The 23,971-nt window shown below is 43.2% G+C and overlaps 2 protein-coding genes across 3 annotated transcripts in view; one reads left to right on the forward strand and one right to left on the reverse strand.

Annotated features, from left to right (window-relative positions):
- Atp6v0a4 (ATPase H+ transporting V0 subunit a4) overlaps window positions 1-17,861 on the reverse strand; it is a 79,215-nt gene extending 61,354 nt beyond the window's left edge. Inside the window, exon 1 of one of the 2 annotated variants that reach the window (XM_013158625.3) lies at window positions 17,789-17,861. The gene's annotated coding sequence lies outside the window, so the exon portion shown is untranslated. Of the gene's footprint in view, window positions 1-17,742 lie in introns of both variants that reach the window. The other variant, XM_013158624.2, reaches the window with a different exon arrangement.
- On the forward strand, window positions 790-21,519 carry Tmem213 (transmembrane protein 213). Its single transcript, XM_063249729.1, has 5 exons — window positions 790-825; window positions 1,194-1,245; window positions 16,160-16,639; window positions 20,227-20,298; window positions 21,228-21,519. The coding sequence occupies exons 1-5, from the start codon at window positions 790-792 to the stop codon at window positions 21,395-21,397; spliced, it is 810 nt and encodes a 269-aa protein (XP_063105799.1). The 3' UTR covers window positions 21,398-21,519.
- The last annotated feature ends 2,452 nt before the right edge of the window (window positions 21,520-23,971 follow it).

Raw genomic sequence — 23,971 nt, forward strand, 5'->3', positions numbered from 1 at the left:
ATGCACACACACACGTGTACACACACACAGATCTGTTAAAGGTACTGGCTCACACACTTCTGAAGGCCAAGAAGTCCCATGATTCATTGCCTGCAAACTGTAGAGCCAGGAGAGCTGTCTAAGGCCCAAGGACAGGATAAAGAGTCATCCCAGCTTAAATAGGAGGCAGATTCCTCTTCCTCCATCTTTCTGTTCTATTGGGGCCTCCAACAGATTTGATGATACCCTCCAATGCTGGCAAGGACCACCATCACTACCTCTTTCCTGATCCTCGTCCACTTCTTTTATTTACAACACTAGGTATTGAACTCAGAGCTTCTTCGCTGAGCTAATCCTTCTTTTTATTTTTATATTTTAATTTCAGGACAGTCTTGCTAAGTCACTTAATTGCTCAGGCTGCAATTCTCTTACTTCAGCCTCCCAAAGTTCCAGGATTCCAGGCATGTGCCATCATCCCAACAAAGGCCATCTATTTTACACATTCTACTTGTTCTGCTTGTTCAGAATTACACTCACAGACATATTCAGAAAAACGTTTTAGTTGGGCACCCCTTAGCCTAGTCAAGTTGATGCATAAAATTAATTATCACAAGTCCAACTTGGCATCTTTTTGAACCAAGCTGAATCTCCAAATAAGATAACAGCAGGCAGGCTCTGGTGGCAGCAGAGTGCACACCAAGCAGGTCTGAGGCCCTGGGTGCCCTCCCCAGGATGGTGCACGGAAGCTCACATTGCTGAGCCCACGCGTAACCTCCGACTTCACTGCTGTGGACATGATCCTGTTGGGCAATGAATGACAGGGCTGACCGAGGGGAGAAGAGGCTGGTGAGTACCCACAGATGCATCATCCTACTCATTTGATTATTAAAATCCTGCGGTGCTGAGGGCAGCCTTTGGTGAGCTTCACATGGGAAAGAAATATCATGCTTTTTGCCCATTTAGAGAGATCTATCCATATACCTCTTCCTCAAATTACTCACTATCATTTTTAAAATCACAGCCTTTCCAACTCTCAGATCATCCAGCCAAACCTGTCGAAGCAGAGTCAATCACCCATCTGGCCCATTTTTTCTTCCAAGCAAAGAGCCAACCAGATGCACTGCCCAAGGTGCTACCTGCCAAGATTTCCCTTCACTGTTTCCATCAACCATGTCCCAGAGTGGGGCTGTGATACAGCAGCTGTCTACTTTCAGCTCAAGGTCTTCTTCGGACAACTGGCCACAGGGAGCTTCCTGGAGGTCACAGGTAGGCTGCACAGGAGGGAGGACCACGGGCATTTGAGTCCCTTCCTCACAGAACCTACTTGTGCCTTCAGGGTGAACTTAGGCCTGTCCCCGAGCAAGCTCTTCCATCTGATGATGGAGAACTAACACACATGCCCAGCTTTCTGGTTCAGGGGGTTAAGCTTTTGTCTCCACTAAATCCCTGTAACAGGTCAAGAGCTCTTTCTCAAAAGAAATGCACTCTCCTGTGGATGAAGGCAAGGCTTTACCACAGCTCTACAGTTCACCCATAGGGACCTGACAAAGGTCCAGACAGCATCCCTGCCTGTCACTCACACTCCAAGCACCACTAGGTCTGCTGGATCACATGGCCCACGCAGTAGAGCAACGAGGACAGAGGCCTGGACCAATTGCAGAGTCTTCCCCTGTTGGGGTAACACCTCCATTCTGCTTTTAAATCCAAAGAGGTCCACTAAGCATTGTGCCTCCTTCCTTGTTGTAGAAAGTTCAGATATTAAAATGTGCCCTTCACGTCAGAAGGGATAGCTCTGCACAGTCCCATACCACTAGACGTCTAGAAATTTTACCAAGGCAGAAACCCATACATTCTAGTCTGATTTGCTTCTCACCCTCGGATATAGAGGTGACTTCTCAGTAAGTCTACAGTAGTTGGTGCTTCTTTCCCACTAAGTCCGACCTACATAATATTATCAGTGCAATGATCAGGTGATATATTGTGGGAGGGTAAAGGAAGCATACTTACGTTGGGACCTAGGCTGAAGAATTGAACTGCCCCTGAGGCAGGACAGTGAAGGTATATTTCTGGCCTTGCTAGGTGAAAGCAAACCTCTTCTGATGGACCATATGGGCAAGAATAGGATTTTCTATACAAAAACTGATGACTCTTTCAAACCTTCAAGCTGTGAAGAGAAAGGACTGAACAGGACAGTAGCCGAAGAGAAAATGAAGCATCACAGAAAGGTTTGCTTCATTTTTAAGAGAAGAGACACTGGATAACCCCAAAGATTCTGTGAGTGCCAGCTGCACAGGACATCCAGAAAATGACAACTGCTACCCTTATCACCTGTTATGGACATTTGGGACAATCCCTTTGAACCACACCAAAGTAGCATAAATTTCGCTGGAGCTTCCTGACTGAGCTCCATTCAGTATATGTGACGTTTTCCAGTATATGTGACATTGACTTGTGGAAAGTTAGAAAAGGTGAAGTGTTGGAACCATAATCTAGTTTATCCAAAAACAAAACAAACAACCTAAATCTCAAGAGTGAAGGAAGAAGGGAAAAGGAAAAAAAGAATCAGACCCAGCCCTGCCCCTCAAAAGGGTTTCAATTTACTCTTATTCCAATTTAGTCTTTTGTACTTTGTGTGTGTGTGTGTGTGTGTGTGTGTGTGTGGTTGTGGATGTGTGTGCATCAGGAATTGAACTCAGTACCTTGTACTTGCCAGGCAGGTGCTGTGCTGCTGAGTTATATCCCCAGCACCCCCCCCCAACTTATGCTTTTGTAAAAAAAAAAAAAATGAGACAGTGAAGCTAAACGACTTTCCCAAGGACAGATAATACACTCTTATTTCTTTGTTTCACTGATTTTTTCTAGTGCTAAGACCTGAACCTGGGGCCTTCTCACTGAACTACAGCCCTGGCCCCGCATAGATATATGAATGCATAGGACAGGGTCTTCTTAGTCACTAAATAGCTCAGGCTGAACTTGAACTTGCAATCCTCCTGCCTCAGGCTCCCACAGTGCTGGGATTACAGGTATGTGCCACCATGCTTGGTTTCAGTGGCATTTTAAAAGAGCAAATAGTTCTCTAGTTAGTCATGAAATATATATGTATATTTTAATGTACCCTCAAAGTTCCAAACTGTTTTTTTAATCAGTACCTTGAAAGAAAATGTTAGATGTTCCATAGATCTTAAGAGAAACAATTTTCACAGATCTGAATCAATCTTCTATACTATCAGAAAAACTAAACCATTGTTTTTGAGATTTAGTGTTTAGTACCACTGTTCCTCCTCTTTAGACAACTCTGGAGGACACTACCAGCTGTAACCACCTCATATTTGCCTTCAAAGGACCCTGGTGAGGACTTCTATAAACTGGTTGCTGGGGGGCTGAAGAGATGGGCCCTCTACTGGCAGCCTGTACACAGAGGGCTCATGTGCCCTCAGAGGCCTGTGCCCAGCAGGATCAGGAAGATACTGTACACAGCCAGGATCAACTTACAGGAGATTATCATAATTTAGAAAATAAAGAAAGGATAAGTAGGGAGCAAGCCAACATGCTTGCAAGGAATCTAATCCCCAAATAGTAATCCAGCTGGGAAAGCAGCAATCCAACTTTTGTACAACAGCATCTAATTTTTCTAAACTTAATTCCAGCCAGACCACCTTCATTCAAATATTTGATTTCATCATGCATGTAAACCAGGTACTCCCCCCACCACCCATGATCCTTTACAATATACACTAAAGAGGGTTTTCAAGTTGCTAAAAAGGGAGGGAATGACATTCAACTTCCTTTCCTGTGTGTATGAGACCATAATGGTGAAGTAAATCAGATTGCACAAGCTTAAATATCACATGGTCTGTCTTATATGAAAAACACAAAATATAAATAAATTGCAGAGCAAAACAAAGATAGGTTATTGGAAGCGGGAATAGATCTTTTGCAAATGGGAAGGGAATCAAGAGATGGGTGGATTGGGAAAGAAGGAAGGGAGGGAAAGGAGATATAAAAAGAATTCAGATGTGTTCAGTGCATGTGTCAATTTCCAGCAGTGAATGCAATCATTATGTACTGCAAATAAATGTGTACTAATAAAAATTTTTAAAAATTGATGTCTGCCCAAGCCCAACCCAGGCTCATCACTGCCATGGAACACCTCCTACAAAGGGTCTTCCTACAAAGGATAAAGATAGCACTCCCCTGGATTTTTCCTTTGGGTCACCTCCTAGAAAACCCCCGCATATTGCTTGGGTCACATCCTTGAAGGTTATAGCTTCTCCCAGGTCACACAGGAAGTGACCATGTGGAAACTGGAGTCCAGGACTCCTAATACAAGCTGAACAAGAGAAGATGAGGGACACAGAGGCAGAGAGTGACAGAAACTTACAGAAGAAGCCAGAAGGTCATACAGGAGAGAAATTGGATGCTGGGAAGTCAGGACAAATAATCCTTGACTTGGTACCTGTTCTCTTTCAGTTTTACATAAACAAAACTGGAAAGAAAAATGGGCTGGGTGTTGATCACAGACATACACTTTATTTCCAAAAAACCTTAGCTTAAAGTTACTCTTTGGGAATACACATCTTTGTTTGCTAAACAAAAATTTAATGTGACCATGAGGATTGTTGTGTCAACAGAAAGAGCTGGAGGTATAAACCCTGACTGAAAATCATGGGGCACCCGGAATCACAAGTCATGGAGATAAGGAGCTGAAAAGACCCTCCCCTCTAACTGTCCATTAACTTCACCTTCAAATGCCCTTGCCTGTTTGATGCTAGCAACTTGCTAACTTTGCTAACAGTGACAGGTATGTCACAGAGAAACTGGTCACCTTAAAATCAGAAGAAACAAGTCATTGAAGGCATTTAGTAGAAGCAAAGTAACAATCTGGGGAGACAGAGGAATGGTCAAGGGTGCCTGTCCCAAACGCTATGGCCCACCACTTTCTTCTAGGAAGACATTCTTAACCAGGTTAAGGATCAAGCCAGACAGCTTCTCAGATCCCTTTCTGACCTTGAAATGCTGACTGAAATTCTGTGGCATTTTTATTCTGTTTTGACTCTGGTCCTTTCATCCGGAGCTCTGTCTGAACTCTGCCACAGTCCTTCACACTCAGGAGCAGGGAAGGTCACCAACTTGAGCCTTCATCATGTTTTTTCAGCGACGAAGAAAATTCCCCAACATTGAAAATTTTCCCAAGGCAACTGAAAATGAAATGCAAAATGTGTTCTCTGGGTTCAGCTGTGGTATACTGCTTTCCTCTGGAAAGTTTTTTTCAAAAATAATAATTTGATTTTATTTCTTGATTATAAGAATATTATAGATTTACTATCAAAAATTTGAAAGACAAAACAAATGTAAAGAAGAAAATAAAGGACACTAAGAATTGTTCATTCTACATATGACCACTGTTCATATTTTGATAGGATACTTTCCAAATCTTACTTCATATGATTATTATTATAAAAATTCAACTATATTGAATACATAGGTTTACATCCTTTTTTGCTTTTTATAATACAAGTCAACATTTTCTTAAAAAATTTTTATCGATGGACTTCCGGGAGAACATGGCGGATAGATAACAGCAGCTATGGAGGCTCTCTGAGATAGCCAGCTTAGATTCCAGGAATGGTGCAATATGGGGAGTCCTAAGCAGGGGGAGATACACCCTGTTGACCCAGGAATGAACTAAACTGAGAGAAACTAACTGGAAATGCAGTCCTGGTGCTAGGACTGGAACAGCTAAAGTCTCAGTGCCAAAGCTGGAACCGGCGCCTCTGGAAATTGCGGCTTGAACTTTCTGCCACCGCTGCTGCATCTGATCAGCACAGCATGGATACACACATGAAAGCTCTGAGAGCAGGAATTGGCAAACCAAATTGAGAGCAGAGCTGGCGGGGAGCACTGAATCGACATGCGGTGAGTGAGAGGAACAGGGACCCTTCCATAGACTAGGAGGCTCCAACAGAGAACATTCTGGGACCAGGCAGACTAGCTGGAACAGGACGCTGCAGTGACTTCAGTCACATATTCCCCTCTCAAGCAGGATTGGTGGGTAGTGCTTAACCTGGGTGATGTCGCAGACTAAGACACAGTAGGCTAGCCCAAACCAGGCCACTGTGCCTGGCAGTGCACCCTAATGCAGTGAAGCCTTCAGCAGGTTGACTGACCTGGAGAGGCGGGCCCAGCATAGGCTGCCCAGGTCTGTGTCTCCCTAGTACACTGCAGTGGGCGGAAACACCTAGCCCACACGATTCAAACAAACTGTAACTGACAAAGAAAGAAACTAGGCCTCCTATATATGCTTATATGGAAGGAACAAAAAGTATGGAAAGAGGGAGCAACAAGAAAGGGTCCTCAGTCCCCAATCCTGAGAACACTGATCCAGGAAAGGGAAACGCAAAGGAGAATGAGGACAGAAAACATGCAATATCAGGCATGGCACCAATAGATATAAAGTGGTATCTTTGGGACCTCATAGATGAGTTCAAAAGTGAAGTATTTAACCAAGTAAAGCAAGATATAAGTAGAATAGTTAAAGAAATGCTAAGCACCTCTCAAGAAAAAAACAGATGGTGAAATGGAAGAACAGAAAAAAAGGGGAGAATTGTTTGATGGAGAAAATAGAGCAAATGTAGAATACATGAAGCAGGTTCAAAGAGATTACCAGGAAATTAAAAACTCTATTGAAAGCTGGCATAACAGCTTGAAAGAAATGAAGGATAGATTATCTGAGCTGGAGGACAGATTTATAATGTGGGAGCATGAAAGGAAAAACTTCTTAAAAATAACAAGAAAACAAGCAGTAACAATACAAAGGCTAGAAGATGATAATTCTTAAGAATTAATTCTTAAGAATTAAGAATGTAAAGGAAAAAGCAGGGATACAAACAAATGAACTACAAAGGCTATTCACAGAAGTAATCAAGGAGAACATCCCTAAGATGGGAAAAGATAAAGATACTCAGATCTATGAGGCATACAGCCACCTACAACCCAAACAGAACTACACCAGGCATATAATAATCAAAATTCCAGAAATCCAGTATAAGAACAGAATATTAAAAGCTGTCAGAAACAAGAAACAGATCACTTACAAGGGAACACCCATCAGAATTACAGCAGACTTCTCAGCACAAACCATCAAATCACGAAGAGCGTGGGGCAAAATAATTCAAGCTTTGAAAAACAATAACCTCCAGCCAAGATTGATATATCCTGCACAACTTTCTCTACAAATTAATAGAGAAACAAGGTGCTTCCAGGATAAAGAAGAACTGGGGGATTTGCAGCCACCAATTCAACTCTACAGAGAATACTGCAGGACATTCTAAAAGCGAAAAAATACCAAGATTCCAGAAACAGTGGTAGAAAGGCCACAATGAATGGAGCAGAAAGCGAAATGAAGAAGACAAACTGACAACTAATGACAGAAAAAGAGCTCAACAAAAATGAGGCAGAGAAAGATGGATGGTATGAACAGCTATTTTGGAGAAAACAAGACATCATAATTGCTAGTGCTAATTTAAAATCATCTTGTTTTGAAGTCCCAGCAAGCTTTTGTTCTTCTGTCTCCATCAGTCTTAACATGTTGTATCTTATTGGATTTTATTATATGTGGATAATATAAACAATAACTTTTATAGATAAGGAGATAATACAGAAACCATTGTTCATTTTCTGTTAGTTGGTTCTAAACACCCTATAATACTGTCTTTCCCTTGAGTGGCTTTACATTGTCTTGATATGTTTGATGCTACAGTATATGAAGTTATACTTAAAGATTTCAAGGAAAGAGACACTGTGGTAACTACTTTTATGTCGGGATGTCTTGTGGTGAAACACTATTTTGGTTAAATGGTTATGTTCTGACCTGTGTTATTTTGTTGTTATGTCGTCTTTTATCTCAATCTCCTTTTTTATTATTTATTTTTTTATTTTTATCTTTTTAAATAAGGAAAAAATAAATAAATAAAAAGCAGGATGTATTATAGTAACCCACTTTGACTTCCTATTAATTTGATTTGAAATCCTGTATTGCTCCCATCATCTTTTTTGACTGATTTTACTCTATTCTGTTTTGCTAGACAGCGCCAAGTTCGAGAGTATAGGCAACAACTGTGAAGACAGTAAGATTCACTGTGATGCCCATTCTGGTTTGACTATTATCTTCTTTTGAAGTCCTGTAATGTCTCCAATGTTTTGGTTTTATTGGTTTTTTTCTTTACTGTTTTGTTCAATTTTATTATAACTGATGATATAGGCAATTCTTTTTAAGATTGCAAGAGGCATTATGGTAACCATTGTTGATCACTTTGTATTCTGTTTTTACATTATGTACTATGTCCATCCTTTTGATTTGACTGACTCTGTTTTTTTATGTCACATTTGGTTTTATTCTCTTCAAAAAAAAGTAATAAGAACTGTGGGAGTAATAAAACCCAAAATGTGTAATTGTCATTGTAAAAAAGAGAGGAAAATAAAGTGCTCTAAAGGATATAACTGCATGTATATTTAAGCGTATAAGATAGATAACCATATTACTGAGTTTTGTTGGATCATTGAATAGAACTGTTTGCAGTCTCACTGTTTGAATGTCTGCTTTATATGCTTTAATTTTGTAACTTGAACAACTATTTCTAAAATGACAATATGTAATCTATTAACTAGTGATTTCCTACTGTTTATTTTTTTGAAATTCTGCATAACTTATACCCTCTTTCTGTTTTTTTTTCTCCTTAAATAAAATTTTTTAAAAATATTTTTTACCCTAAAACTTTTTTTTTCTTAAAAACGAGTTTCTATTTTTTGGGAGGATTTATCCTAAAGCCATACCAGGATTGACCCAAGAATCTTGTACATGCTAACCACATATTCTACCCCTAAGCTACATCTAAAACCAAAGATAGCATTTGAATAATCACATTTTACATTCAAGTCACAGGAGGTCAAGGAGCCCAATCGAGCAGTCAGGGAGCCAAGGTCAAGCTGGCAGGGAATTCACAGAGTTCTGCACATGGAAAGTATGTAACACTCTGCTAAACAACCAATGGGTCACAGAGGAAATTAAAGAAGACATTAGACATTTCCTACAATTAAATGATAATACCAGTACAACATACTGGAACTAATGGAATGCAATGAAAGCAGTCATATGAGAGGAAATTATGGCGGTAAACCCTTGTGTCAAAAGATTGAGCAAGCTCAAATATATGGCTTAATATTAAACCTTAGCATTCTAGAAAAGGAAGAGCAAGTCAAGGCCAAAGCTTGAAGGAAATCATAAAGCTGAGAACAGAAATTATGCAATTGAGACTGAGAAAAAAAATACAAAGAAACAAAGAAGAGTTAGTTTTTGTTTTTTTGGTTTTTTTTTTTTTTTTTTTTTTTTGTCTTTTTCCTTTTTACCGGTACTGGGGATTGAACTCATGACTGCCTGCTTGCAAGGCAGGTGCTTATGCCGCTGAGCTAAATCCCCAGCCCCTGAAGAGTTAGTTCTTTGAAAAATTAAATAAAATTAACAAATCCTTATTAACTTTATTTTAAAAAGGAAAGAAAAGACTCCATGCAATTAGGAATGAAAAGGATAATATCACACCAGATCCCACAGAAATCCAGCAGATCATCAATATCTACCTTGAGAACCTGTATTCCAATATGCTAGAAAACACAGAAAAAATGGGCAAATTCCTAAATACATATGAATTACCAAAGCTGAATCAAGAAATTATTATAAGGATTCTAAATAAACCAGTATCAATCAATGAAATTGAATATGTAAAAATAAGAACCCAGGCCTTGACAGATTCATTGCTAAATTCTACAAGAAATTTAGAGAAGAAATGATGCTGCTACTTTTCAAACTCTCCAGTGAAATTGAAAAGGAAGCAATACTCCCAAATTCATCCCTTGAAGCGAGCATTACCCTAGTACCAAACCCACAAAAATTCCAAGCTTAAAAAAAGAACTCCAGGCCAATCTCCCCAGTGAACACAGAAGCAAAAATTCTCGGCTAGATACTGGTGAGCAGAATACAGCAAATCATCAAGAAGATTATACACCATGATCAAATAGAACTCATACCAGGAATGCAAGAATGGTTCAACATATGCAAATCAATAAATCCAAGACACCATATTAATAGTGCCAAGGACAAAAACCATATGATCATCTCAATAGATGCAGAAAAAGCTTTTGACAAAGCCCAGTACCCAGTCATGATAAAAACCATACAGAAAATTGGAGTAGATGATCTTTATCTCAATCTGATAAAGCCATCTGTGACAAACCAACATCCAACATCATACTAAATGAGCAAAAACTGAAATCAGGCACAAGGTAAGGAAGTTGTCCACTGTCACCACCTCTATTCAATATAGTTCTGGAAACATTAGCTAGAACAATTAGACAAGAGAAACTAATAAAAGAAATAACAAAAGGAAAGGAAAAAATAATCATTATTTGCAGATGACATGATACTCTACATAGAAAATCCCAGAAACTCCACAGAAAGAATTTTAGGTTTAATAATCAAATTATGTAGCATAGTTGGATACAAAGTTAACACTCAAAAATAAATAGCATTGCTGTACACTAATAACAAACTCACTGAGAAAGAAATTAAACAAACAACACCTTTTAAAATGGCACCCAAAAAAGTTAAATACCTAGGAATTAATCTAACAAAGGAAGTAAAAGATACAATAAAAACTAGTTCTCTGAAAAAGGAGATCAAAGAGAATATCAGAAAAGGGAAAGATATCCCTTGTTCTTGGGTAGGAAGAACCAATATGATGAAAATGCCCATACTTCTGAAACTGTTATACAAATTTAATGCAATCCCAATCAAAATGCCAATATCATATCTCACAGAATTTGAGAAAACAATCTTAAAATTCATTTGGGACCAGAAGAGACCCGAAATAACTAAAGTAATTCTGGGGAACAAATGCAAGGCAGAGGGCATTAAAATCCCTGACTTGAAATTATACTACAAATCTACTATGATTAAAAGAAAAAAACTACCCCACATGTTACTGGCAAAACAAAACAAAAACAGACCTGAGGATCAATGGAACAGATTAGAAAATGCAAAAACAACTCCAAGGAAACTTAGCCACCTTATATTTGACAAAGGAGACAAACACCTTCACTGAAAGAAAGATAGCCTAACAGATAGTGCTGGAAAAACTGACTTCCCACATGCCAAAGGTTAAAGCTAGACCCACATCTGTTACCTTGATTTAAACTAACTCTAACCACCACAACGTAATGGCCTAGACTTGTTTTCTTTTTCCCTAGTACTGGAGATTGAGCCCATGGTGTTTACACTGAGCTACATCTCTATCCCACCCCTCTTTGGTTTTGGAGACTGAATTTCATTAAGTTCCTAAATTCTCCAGGTTGGATTTGAATCTGTGATCTTCCTGCCTCAGCCTCCCAGAGTGCTGGCTTCCACAGGCATTCACAACCATACCCAGCAACTTTTCAAATGTGTAACCAAATACCTATCTACAGCATTAAAAACAAAATCTTAAGAAAGTCCCTGCAGAATATCAAGCTTTGAGAGAGGCAACTTTCTAGTACTTCTCCAAAGTAAACCAGATGCCAGCTCTCCAGGAGAGATGCAGGATGAGCTGATTGGTTCCATGATCTCTCAGCTAGAGACCTGCTGCAAATAGTTAATAGTGGTGATAATTCTAAGACTGTGATTTTGTAGCCCTTTCTTTTGAGACTGAGTTATTAGTATCCATCATGTCTGTGCCACTTCAGCAAAGCACTTCCATCTGTTGACAAGAGAACACTTGTCTCTTAATTGTCCCATACAGAGCTAATCTCAGACTCTCAAATCAAATGACAATGGTAAGAAGAAAAGGGTGGGGGAGGAACCCACTTTCTCCCCCCATGAGCACTCCTCAGCAGAGAAGTGTCCCCTGCTAGGACAGGGAGGGCTGTCAGCCTCCGCCACAGCCCAGGTAGGACACTGAGAATCTATCGATGTCTCTCTGCCTACATCCAACACTAAAATTTACCCAATCCCATATGGTTTGCATTTAAACGTTTGAAATGAATTAACTTTGCTTCTAAAACAATTACTTATGCTGCTCAGCTTTTTTCTGTTTCTGTTCTACCTCACAGTTTGGATCTAAGAACATTTTTGTCAGGTTGCAAATGTTTCAGGGACCCTGGAAAGTCTTATAGGTATCCAGGAGCAGTCTGGGCTACGAAATTCACAGTGGAGTTTGCTGGGCGATGCTGAGAACAGTACCCATGCTATTAGAGCAATGTCCCTGCACTATCAGTGTTTTCCATGGAAGGTGAATCTCCAGCTATAGGGTAAATTCTTCTATAGGCTTGGTATTGTCAGAGTACAAGATTATAACCACTTAGTTTAAAGGTCTTGATTGGATTTATGTGTGACTCTAGAACTGGAACAACACCTCATTCCCAAAGCAGAGTAAGTATCCAATGGACTACACAGAAGAGTTGGTTTTATTTTACTTTCATATTATTTTATTTATTTACTTATTTATTTATTTATTTGGTTGTTTTTGGGACAAGGCCCTACTGTGCAGTTCAGTCTGACCTGGAACTCATTATGTAACCAAGGCCAGCCTCAAGCACACAGCGATCCTCCTGCCTCAGCCTCTGAGTGCTGGAATTACAGGGTGCACCATCATGCCTGATAAGAGTTGGTTTTAGAAAAAGCGCAGGGCGGATGGGTCATTTCAAAGTTCGCTTCCTTGTGAGACATGGACAGGGAGGTGGAACCATTGGAAAACAACCAACAAGTTAATATTGGACCGGAGGTTTTTTTGATGAGGATTAAAGCAGAAGAAACACAATTAATGTGCGGATTGAAACTGGCCTGTTTGGGAAATTTGGCCAATCTCTCTCTCCTGAGACTCTGAAGACGGACAGACAGTTTTACTTTCGTTTGGTGATACCATTTTGATTTTTAGTCTGGCCTATTGGGCCTTACACTCAGAGCCTGGCCCAAAATAATGGCCTTTTCTGATATTTAATTTAACAGTGTCGTGAGCTGTGGTGCAGTGTGGTAGTGTACATCTATAATCCAGTTACTTGGGAGGCAGAAGCAGGAGAATTGCAAGTTTGAAGCCAGCCTGGGCAACTTAGCAAGGCCCTGCCTCCAAAAGGGCTGGGAATGTACCTTGGTGCTTCCCAAGCTCAGTCCCTACCACACACACACACACACACACACACACACACACACTCACACACACACACAAGCAGCAGTGGTTCTGCTAGTTTCATCTTCTGAGCACAAGAATCATCTGCATGATTATATTACCCTCTTCACCCTCGCTAGCAGAAAGCTCAGGAAATATGCATGACATCTTGTACTCTATCATTTCTTTCTTTCTTCTGGCGGGGAGGTTGGTACCGAGGATCAAACTCATGTCTTAGCACTTGCCAGGCAGGTGTTTATGCTGCTGAGCTAAATCCCCAGCCCTCAATCATTTCTAATGACCCACTTTTATTTCTTACCCTATATTTTTCCCTTTGATTCATCTCTTCTCATTTATTTTTATTTCAAATTCATTTTATCTACTTCAATTAATAGTAGATGAGCTTCCTCAAACCTTTTGTGGCACAAGGCTGGATACAAACATATCAATACATAAACAGCACTGTTATTCTCTAAAACCACTATCCTTCCTGTGTCTGGTGTCTTGTGTTTATAGCGATAGTGGTTAGAATTTACTGTGTACTTAGCATCTATGTTAAGTACTTTTGGCATGGAGTGTTCACTGCGTCATCGGGACAATTCCCAGGGTAGGGGTTGTTGTCCCAGCTCTTTTCAGGTAAGCAAAGTAAAGCTTGTTGCACTAAGTAATATGCCCAGGGCCACCCAGCTAAGAAGAGGCAGAGCTGGAAGCTGAACCTAGACAGTGCCCAAGGCTACGCTAGATACCCTGGCCCCTTCCTGGACGCCTTAGCATGGACTCCCTCCTGGAATTGGTCTCTATATGCCTACTAATGCTGCTCCTCTCTTTACCCTCAACCCAGTTTCTTGCTCCCAGATCCTGGAGATGTCTGGCAGGGCTTTTGCAATAGCTTCTTAGATGATCTGCATGCAGGCCTGTCTTCCTTGTTCCTGAAACACAGATGTGTCCACATGTACATGCATGTTATGCACATGAGATAAGCCCAGTTTCCTTTCTCTGGCACTCAGGACCACTCCAAGCTCTCAGGACTATAAGTCATCCACTACCCCCAGACACAGGACATGTGTTCATGCCCCGTAGCCTCACATCTTTCCTTCTGTGCCTGGTGAACCACACATCTTTCCTGTTTTGGATTCAAAAAATACCATTTCCATTACGAAATTCTCTCTGAGTCCCCTGATTCACAATCCTCTTCCATGATTTTCCAACCTTTGCAAGATCACCTCAACACTCTGATTTCAGGTTGCATTGTTCTTATTTAACGTCTAACTCATCCTTACTGGACTCAACTCTTTGAAGACAGGGTCTGTGTTGTGTTATTTATCTCAAAGTCTTTGCTCCAGGTCCTGGAGTGCAGTGGCTCCTTGGTGAATGTCCAACTGGTGGCGGGCTTGAATTGGACTTTTATGCATTGCCTAAAACCCTTTCCTAAAGCACCTCTGCTCCATCCCCAAGTCCTGAAACAGAGAGCCACCTCTAATTTGTGCCTTTCAGGAAACTAGAAGAAAATGCCTCCACCCACTGCCAAACTACAATAGGATCTCCTTATTCTGGACTTGTCTGTGGCCTACATGCCCTTCCAGATAGATCTGAAGGTTGAACTCCATCCCTCATTCCCTTACCAGACCTGTATTCATCAGCTTTCCCATGGCTGGAAAAAAAGCCCGAGGCCCCCAACTTAAAGGAGAGGTCTGGGCTGAGAATTTCCCTCAGCAACACAGCACCTGCCTAACAAGTGCAAGGTCCTGAGTTTGATTCCCAGTACAAAAAAAAAGGAGGTACCTAATTTGTCTCACAGTTTCAGGGAATTTAGTCCACAGTTCCGAGTAAAAACATCAGGATAGAAGAGCACAACGAAACAAAGATGCTTAGTTCATAGCATCCCAGAAGCAGAGCCAGTGAACAGCAGTAGAGAAGAAGGGACAGGTAACAGATAGAGTACTCAGAGTTGCACTTCTGTGACCCATCTGCTCCCAAGGCAGCTGAGACAACCCACCTGCGCAAACACACTTCAGTACCCAGCCCAAAGCTGCTTCCTCTGCACCTCCTTCCCTGTACCTCTCAGCAGATTGCATCATTCCCTCTCCTGCATTCCTGTAACTGTGCAAGATGCCAGTATTCCAGTCTTGCTGTAATGCACTGAAACTCTTTTTGCCCTGCTCAGTTCCCCTCCTGCACTACTCTCTCCTGAAGGGCAGAGACCATGTCTCAGGCATCTGTGAGCCTCACATGGAGCCTAGGGTAATGCCTTCCAGACACATGGAGCCTTCCATACACTGCTGTGGTCTTATCTGCTGTTGTGCTTCCTGTACCTTCGGTTACTTGCTGTCAACTTTAATTCAAAATATTCAGTGGAAAATTCCAGAAAGAAACAACCCAAAAGTTTTAAATAATGCTTATGACAGCATATTCTTATAATTGCTGTTTTGTTATTGGTTATGTTGTGAACGTCTCCCTGGAAGTAATTTGAGCTTTATTATATGAAAGCATTTCCACTGGGGGAAACCTAGGGTTTCTAGGATTCAGTGATCTCCAGAGTTTCAGGCATCCACCGAGAGGATTGGAAGATAGCCCCACGGAGGACAGAGCACCATTGTAAATGTCGTAGACCGGAAGCAGAGCTCTAGTACAATTACTACTCAGCTCCAAATCTTCCTAAGCCTCCTCCTTTTGCCATTTGATTGCCTCATAGCCCAGCCTGGCACACAGCACCCTGGTCTCCCCAGTTCTGCACTCTCATCCCCCTTTCCTGGTCCTGGGCTCACCTATGCCTCTCTGTGCTGCGCTCACAGTGGACTGATGAGCGCTGGCCGCTGGGCTTCCGCTCTCCCGCCCCTCCAACCCACAATGTCGGCTTCTCTCCACCTGCCAAACCCCTAGGCATCCAACTCTAACGCTGTTTGCGTCACGCATCCCACAGCAGATGTGTCCTCCTGCTGCTGAGCCCAATGCACTTGGTCCTTCCGAGTCATTCCCCCAAACGCTAGTCTGAGTCCGCGGCTGGAGCGACTCAGAGCAGGGTTTGGTAGACTTCACACCAGCAGCGCGCAAGCAGGTGCTCAGTGACTGCTGGACTGAGCGGAGCAGGGAGGTCAGCCTCTCCGCGCATGCAAGAGGCAGCAAACTGGTCCCCAAGACACGCTCTCGTCTTTTCCCAGTGAGGACAGGTTCTGTCCAGGAGAAAGGGCGCGACTCCCCCTCCTTCCTCTGCCAGCGCAGCTGCTCTCCCTGCCAGCCAGGTGCGAGCTGCGGTGACAGCAGAGCTTTCCTTGGCTCCACCCCCTCTTTCCCCGGAACGCGGAGCAGAAGTTTTCCAGCTCAGGACTTTCCATCTCAACAGCGCGGAGCGCACGCAGCGCACCCGGTACCCAGGAGCCTCCCCCTCGGCATGGGCTCGGCGCGCCTCACCTCCGCCCCGCGGGCCGCCCTGCTGCTCAGCCTGGTCCTGGCCTCCTGCTCCCCGGACCGCTCAGGTAAATCCTAGCTTTATTCCTGGCCTTGCCGGGAGCGGGAGGGCGGGGAAGGACAAGGACGAGGACTCCCGCGCAGCCTAGTCCTTCACAGAGCAAAGAGAAAAACAGAACCTCCTGGGAAGGCTGGGCAGGGAGTGGGGTGGGATCGGTGCGGGCGTCGGGTTTGCTCAAGCCCGAGGTCAAATGCTCCACTCAGCTCAGACAGGGGACACTCCCCTACCACACACCCAGAGAGAGAGAGAGAGAGAGAGAGAGAGAGAGAGAGAGAGAGAGAGGCAGAGAGAGAGACAGAGAGACACAGTGAGAGGCAGAGACAAAGAGACACAGAGAGAGATAGAAACAGAGACAGAGAGAGTCAGAGACAGAGACAGAGATGGGGAGAGAGAGAGAGAGCATGCGCACCAGGATCCTACCCATCAGAGAACCAATAAATGACAGTTTGGTAAAGGTTCCTCCAGGTCCTCATCCCTGCTGCCCCAAGCTCTGCTAAGCCACCAAGTCTGGACACTGCCCACCCCTGTCCCAGCCTCCCCATACCCTCGACCAGCCCACCCTCCTTGCTCGCCCTGCCCCTCCAAGCAGGCCCCCCACACTCCTACATCTGACTGTGGTCTTGTCACTGTCTGCCTTGCTCCTGGACAGATGCCCCTAAAAGCCTTCAAGGACTTTGCCTGAACTGCTCAGCCCAGAACCCATCCCGCAGCCACCACCAGGGCACTCAGGGTACAGAGGTGGACCCCGAGACCACCAACCCCCAAATCCACCCCAGCTCCCACTGCTGCCTGCTGTGTGACTCTGAGCAAATTACTTCACCGCTCTGTGCCACAGTTTCCTCATTAGTAGTCCAAGGATACACACAGCGGTGACTTTTAGGTTTGTTTGCAAAGAGAAAATGAGATGACCGATTAGAAAGAACAACAAAACAGCATGTGATAAACACACGTGACTGTTACCACTTTTTAGCAAGTTGTTCTTATTACCCAACTTCACCTCTCCCTAAACAAGGGACTTTAACTATTTTCTGGTTACCCTTACAATACATCACTTAAAGAAAAAAAAGGCTCAAAAATTTTTGACAAAAGTACTGGCCCTGTGGCACTGACCTGTGGGGTCTCCCCAGGTGCTATGTCCCTGGCTGGGTCCGCTTACCAGGGAGAAATGGGATGTCTGGAACTTTCACCTGGGCTGTTCCCCTTGGACTGTATAAAACTGCTGATATGGAATGATTTCCAACCTATAAAAATGGTAATTTCAAATGAGCTCACCTAATACTAGTGTTGATTAACTAGATGTTTTCCATTCATTTGCTCTGGATGGGGCAACATTACCCCTGTAGCTGTGGAGGGGAGATGAAAGTCAGGCCATGGTGTAGGAGGAAAGTTTAGATGTTGATATCAATTTCTCCAAAACAAAGCCCCAGCCCTAAGACCTTTAGTTGTCAATAATTTACAGTAACAACCAGATTGCATGGAGGCAATTACTATACCTCAACCAGGACCATGGAGTGGCTTAGAGATTGAGTAGCATAAAATTAGTCTGCACAGCAATTTCCTGGATTTGACTTAATGACAGCTTTCTTCCCAGTTTGTCCTGCACTATGACCACAGGCACCCCAGGAGGCCAACCTGACCCCAGCCAGTGGGGCACTGAGAGTTCTCTGTCTTTATTGTGATCATCCGCCTCTTCCTCTTCCTCTTCTCTTTCTCCTCCTTGTTGACCCCTAAGGAAGCAAATTGAACAGGAGTATAATTTCCAGAAGTGTCCTTCAAAATCAGTCTCTTGGTTCTGGTGATTTCCCTAGCATTAGTGCTAACAGAACTCTCTTTGGTGGTGTTAGTGTCCCACATATGTGAGGTGTGCCACTGGTCACATGCAGCCATCCACACCTGATATGTGGTTAATGTGACCAATGAGCCAAAATTTTAACTTAAGAGGATATAAAAAGAATTAAGGTAAGCACATGTATTGATTCCCCATGATAAATCATGATGTATTACAAATATGCATTAATAAAAATTTTAAAAATATAAGTTAAAAAAAATTTTTTTTTGGTACCAGGGATTGAACTCACAACCTCATGCTTTTTAGGCAGGCACTTACACAGCTGAGCTAAATCCCCAGCCCATTAATAGATTTAAATAGCCACAAGTAGCTAGGGGCTGATATCAGACAAAATGGATCATTTCCCTTATTATCAGTGATGGGAAAAAATGGTAAAAAGCTGTCATTAAGTCAAATCCAGAGAGCATGGGACTGAGGCTTTTCTTCCTCTAACACTTAGTCACTTCCATAACCCAGCCCCTCTCTGAGCCTAAACTCTGATAGACCTTTCAGAATTCCTGCTAAGGTTCTTTTTTATCACCTGCTTATGAATCAAAGAACAATTCTCAGTGCTGCATATTCTAACAATATCTGTACTTGCTAAAATGGATTTAATTTTTATTAATAAGTATATGCCTGGGTAACAACATCATAACCATCGGAAATGAATCAAAGTTATATTTTGGGGGGCCTTTTGGAGGGGTTTTAGACAGGGTCTCACTAAGTAATACAGGCTGGACTTGCTCTTGTAACCCAGGCTGGCCTCAAACTCAAAGCAATCTTTCTGCCTCAGCCACCCAAATGCTGGGATTACAACTTTGTGCCACCACATCTGGCTAAGGTCATGTCTTAAAGAGTATTTGTCCAAGTTTTCTTGAAAGGAATTGAAGATAATAAGAGAAGACATTCCAGATATTTCCATGTTTGTTTCAACAAACACTAGAAAGATGTTTTTGGTCATTTTATTTTTTCGAGACAGGATCTCATCACATGGTTTTATGCTGGTTTTGAAGTCACTCGTAGCCCAAACTGGCCTCAAACTCAAAACAACCTTCAGCCTCAGCCGTTTGAGGGCTGATATTACAGTTGTGTGCCACCAGGTCCAGGTAAAAAAGCCATTTTACGGCTATGTCCAACTGCATAGAAAGCATCTAAAGAACAGTGTTTAGAAAGCTCTAAGAGCAAGCTGGAGGTCACTGAAAAGCAATGAAACTATAGAAAGAGCATGTGAGTGAGAAGCGAGTGGTACAAAGTGAGAAGCATGCTGGCTGGTTCAAGCTGCCAAAACAAACTCCACAGATGAGGGACCTCAACAACTGTTTACTCAAGGCTTTGGAATCTGCAAGATCAAGGGGGAGCAGGCTTGATTTTTCCTGTGGCTTCCTCTTCTGCTGCTGCTGATCTCACTGTGTCCTCACTCACCTGTCCTCTGTGCCTCTGACCCCCACCGTGTCACGTCCTCTTCTTGTGAGGACATTACTTGCACTGCATCGGGACATGCCCACGTGACCTCTGTTCACTTCGCCTCCTCATAGGCCCTCTCTGTACCTACAGTCACACTGGGGGTTAGGACTTCAGCAGAGGAACTAGGAGGGGACATAATTCGTTTCTAATTGCATGTAATCTTTCTTCGCTGCATGAGTTCATTATACCTACACTAGAACGTTTATAACATAGTGCTCACCACTGATTTACAGACAAGGCTGCAAACCTTGTGTCTGGAAAGGACTCTTCAGCCTGAGACCATCTCCTGTCTTTTCTTTCAGAAGCCAGGAGCAGCAGAAACTCAACCCTAACGGCCCCCCATGCAGACCCGGGGACTCTAGAGCACTGCTCAAGTAAGTTTCTCTTCCCACTTTCCTTGCCCCAGGGCTGGCCAGAGAGCAGGGCAAGGGACAGGAGAGCCCTCGCTGTCAGCTGACCCATGTCAGGTGGCTGAGTGCCTGTCCCATCTGCCTGGGGCTCTAGTGGCTCAGTGGCTCATCCCAGCATTGCTTGCTGAGCGAATTGAAAAGCTCTTTTGGCTTTGATCCCAGTCTATGCTCATGAGCATTGGCACTGATGGCTTTAATGACTTGTCCTTTTGTCCACACCCTGGGCTCAAATGTTTGTAGAAGTTTAGAAGTAGGACATCCATACAGTCATTAACCAATTTTTGCCCAAGGCAGGAGCTTGGTTTTAATATCCTTTGCTTATTTCTGTTCATCTTCTACTTAGTTATCTTTAGAGGCAAGGAGCTTAGTATTTCACAAAACAACCACTAACTAGCAACATCTAACTAGTAGAAATTTTTACTTATAGTAAGGCCCCCCTATCCTGCCATCACTGAATGATCAAATATGTTTACTTCTGGATACTGGAAAAGAAGTGTAATAGGCAATAAGATATGTTAGTTAATCATATTAACTCCCACAGACTTGGGCTTGAGCTCTACTTCTGCCATCTTGTAACCATAGGCAAATTACATTCTCAATTTCTTCTCATAAAATAAGAATAATAATTGTACCAATCACAGGCTGGGGGTGTGGCTCAGCGGTAGAATGCACGCCTGCTCAAGCCCCTGAGTTCAATCCCTAGCACCAAACAAATAATAATCATACCCATCTCTTGTAAGAAATACATCCTACAGTGTGTGGTCCACAGCAGGGGCTTTCCAATGTCAGCTCTCACACTGTTCATTGTTCACTGTTCTTGTTCTTGCTGATACTGGAAGAAGAGCTGGCAAGTAGAGTGATGCACCCTGTTCTTGTTGTCCCCTCCCCACCAGACATCGACTTCTGCCCCCAAGCAGCCCGGTGTTGCCGCTCAGGTGTGGACGAATACGGCTGGATCGCGGCCGCTGTAGGGTGGAGCCTCTGGTTTCTCACCCTCATCCTGCTCTGCGTGGACAAGCTGATGAAGCTGACCCCAGAGGAGTCCAAGGACCTGCGAGCATGAGACTTGAGAGCTGCGGCCCCAAGGACCTTCATGGCCATCACCACCACTGAGCAGGTGGAGGGAGGAGAGAAACGCATCTAGAAGTGTGGCTGCTGTTGTTTAAAAGTCATTTTCACCTTAAATCTTTGGCTTATTCATTCATTCATTCATTTGATGCTGAGAATCAAACCCAAGGTTTTGCACAGGTTAAGCACACACTCTGTTACTGAGCTACAACCTCGGCCCCTTTTCAGCTACTTTCAAAAGGAATGGAACAGGCTAGGTGTGGTGGCACACACTTGTAACCCCAGCACTCTGGGAGGTTGAGGCAGAAAGGCTGCAAGTCCAGACTAGGCTAGGCAACTTGGAGAGATCCTCTCTCAAAATAAAAAGTTTAAAGTGTGAAGGCCATGGCGTCAATCCCCAATCCCACAAAAAAGATGGGACAGAAGAAAGAAAGGGGTTCCAAAAGAGGCACTATTTTTGCACCTGACTCCAAAGGGCTTCTGCATCCCATGACCTCCACGGTCCACAGGAGTGCTCAGGTACCCTGTCCACTTCCCATGCAGGCAGGAAGCAGAACACAACTGCCATGGTCCCACTGCCTATGTCAGAAGTTCCTGTGACTACGACTTCCCAGCCTGGTGCCCAGTCCTCAGAGTGCAACCATCCTTCCCACACACCCAGGAGTCAGGGCATTGCTGGCCACTCATCATCATCATGCCTGCAGTTTCTCTGCTGCCATGTCCATTTCAGGGATGGCCACTTTCCAACCACATCTCAAGAGTGAAGGCCACTCCCAGCATCTGTCTCCAAGGCTGTGGTCACCTGGAGCTGTGCTCTTGGACACTTCTGCACTGTTGTGGAATGGTTGTGTGGAGGGGCCTCTTTATCATCAGTCTGCACCTCCTGTGCTCTTCAAGTTTGTCCAATGGATGAATGGACAGACAGATAGAGAGATGGGTGGGTGAATAGGTGGACAGGTAGACAGATGGATAAACAGATGAATGGACAGATGGGTGGGCAGACAGATGCACAAATGCATGGGTAGATGGACAAATGAATGAATGGGCAAAGAGTTGCACAGGTGGATGGGTGATTGGGTCAGTGGATGGATAGACAGATAGGTAGGTGCACAGATGGATGGATGAGTCCTTGTCCTGGACAATTTTTTTTTATCTCAACCTCTATTCAGAAGTTTCATTTTGCCCAGAGAGATGAAACAACCCACCTATAATGCATTTGGTCACTGCTATCCAGGAACTCTGAGCAAACTTCCCTCACAAGAGGATCTGAAGAGATTCCCTGGCTTATCATTCACTATGCAAAATTGCCAGATAATTTCTGAAGCTCAGAAGTTTCCTCAGATAATAGATGGGTTTACTCATAAGTGTTACATGATCAGTGTGTAAAAGACACGCACACTGCCCAGTGCACTCTCAGGACACAGGCAAGCATGTTCTACTTTTTCAGGAATCCAAGGAGTTTCCACATACATTCCAAGATTTGAAAAGATCCATTCAGGATCAGTGTGAACAAAAAAATACATTTCTTTATCTCACTAGGCCTATTTTCAAAGTTGGGCCCCACAGCAGTTTCAGGGTTGGTGAGAAAACCTTCCAGAGCGATGTCAACCACGGTATGCGGGGCTAGGAGGCTATCGCCCTTGTCTTTCCCACGGAGGACATGAGTAGCAAGCGAGGCTGGAATCATCAGACCTCCTGCTATGCTGGTGGGCGGGGCCAGAGCATCCGGTGGTCTCTGTGATTGGGGCAACATGCTGTCACTCCAGAAAGGCACTCACAGGGAACAGCGCAATGTTCCAGCAACCACCACACTATGTGCTGCCCATCAAATCAGGGTGATTCACATTTCCATCTCATCATTTCTTCTTGTTTGGAGCCTTTGAGCTTCTCCCTTCTAGATCTTTACAACCTATAACCCAGGAACAGACACACCATGCTGTGAGACATAAAACTTACTCCTCCTGCCATGTACCTGAGCCCTTTACCCAACCTCCCTCCACCCTTCCCAGTCTCCAGTAACCAATAACACACACTGAGGTCAGCTGTTTTTTAAGCATCCGCATACCTCATTTTTTTTTTAATTTAGAGAGTTAGAAGTGTTGCTGGTCCAATTTGATCATTACACATGTTGCATACAAGGATTGAACTATCATAAATAAATACAATTTAAAAACTGATTAGGAAGGGCTAAAAATGTAATTTAGTGGTTCAGCACTTGTCTAGTATATACAAAGCTCTGAGTTTCACCCACAGCAGTGCCAAAAAAAAAAAAAAAAAAAACCCTCACACAAAAAAGATATGCTATCTTTGACTGGGAAGGTGGCTGAGGCAGGAGGATCAATGGAGCCTTGGAGGTGGAGGTCAGCCTGAGCAGCAGAGCAAGACTTCATTTAAATAACAATAGTAAATAATTTGCTTTTTAAAGAAGGCATTGTGTGAACTGCTTTTCTTTCATCTGTACAGAAGGAAGGGTAGACTGGGTGTAAATAACTGCTTCCTGCTTTAAGGCTGCAAAGGAGAGTGGCCACAACATTAGACAGGACATGAAAGCACCCAGGAAGAAAGTGTC

This window comes from Cavia porcellus, unplaced genomic scaffold, assembly GCF_034190915.1.
Source record: "Cavia porcellus strain 051 isolate PalLab524CR breed Dunkin Hartley unplaced genomic scaffold, mCavPor4.1 scaffold_6, whole genome shotgun sequence".
NCBI lineage: Eukaryota > Metazoa > Chordata > Mammalia > Rodentia > Caviidae > Cavia > Cavia porcellus.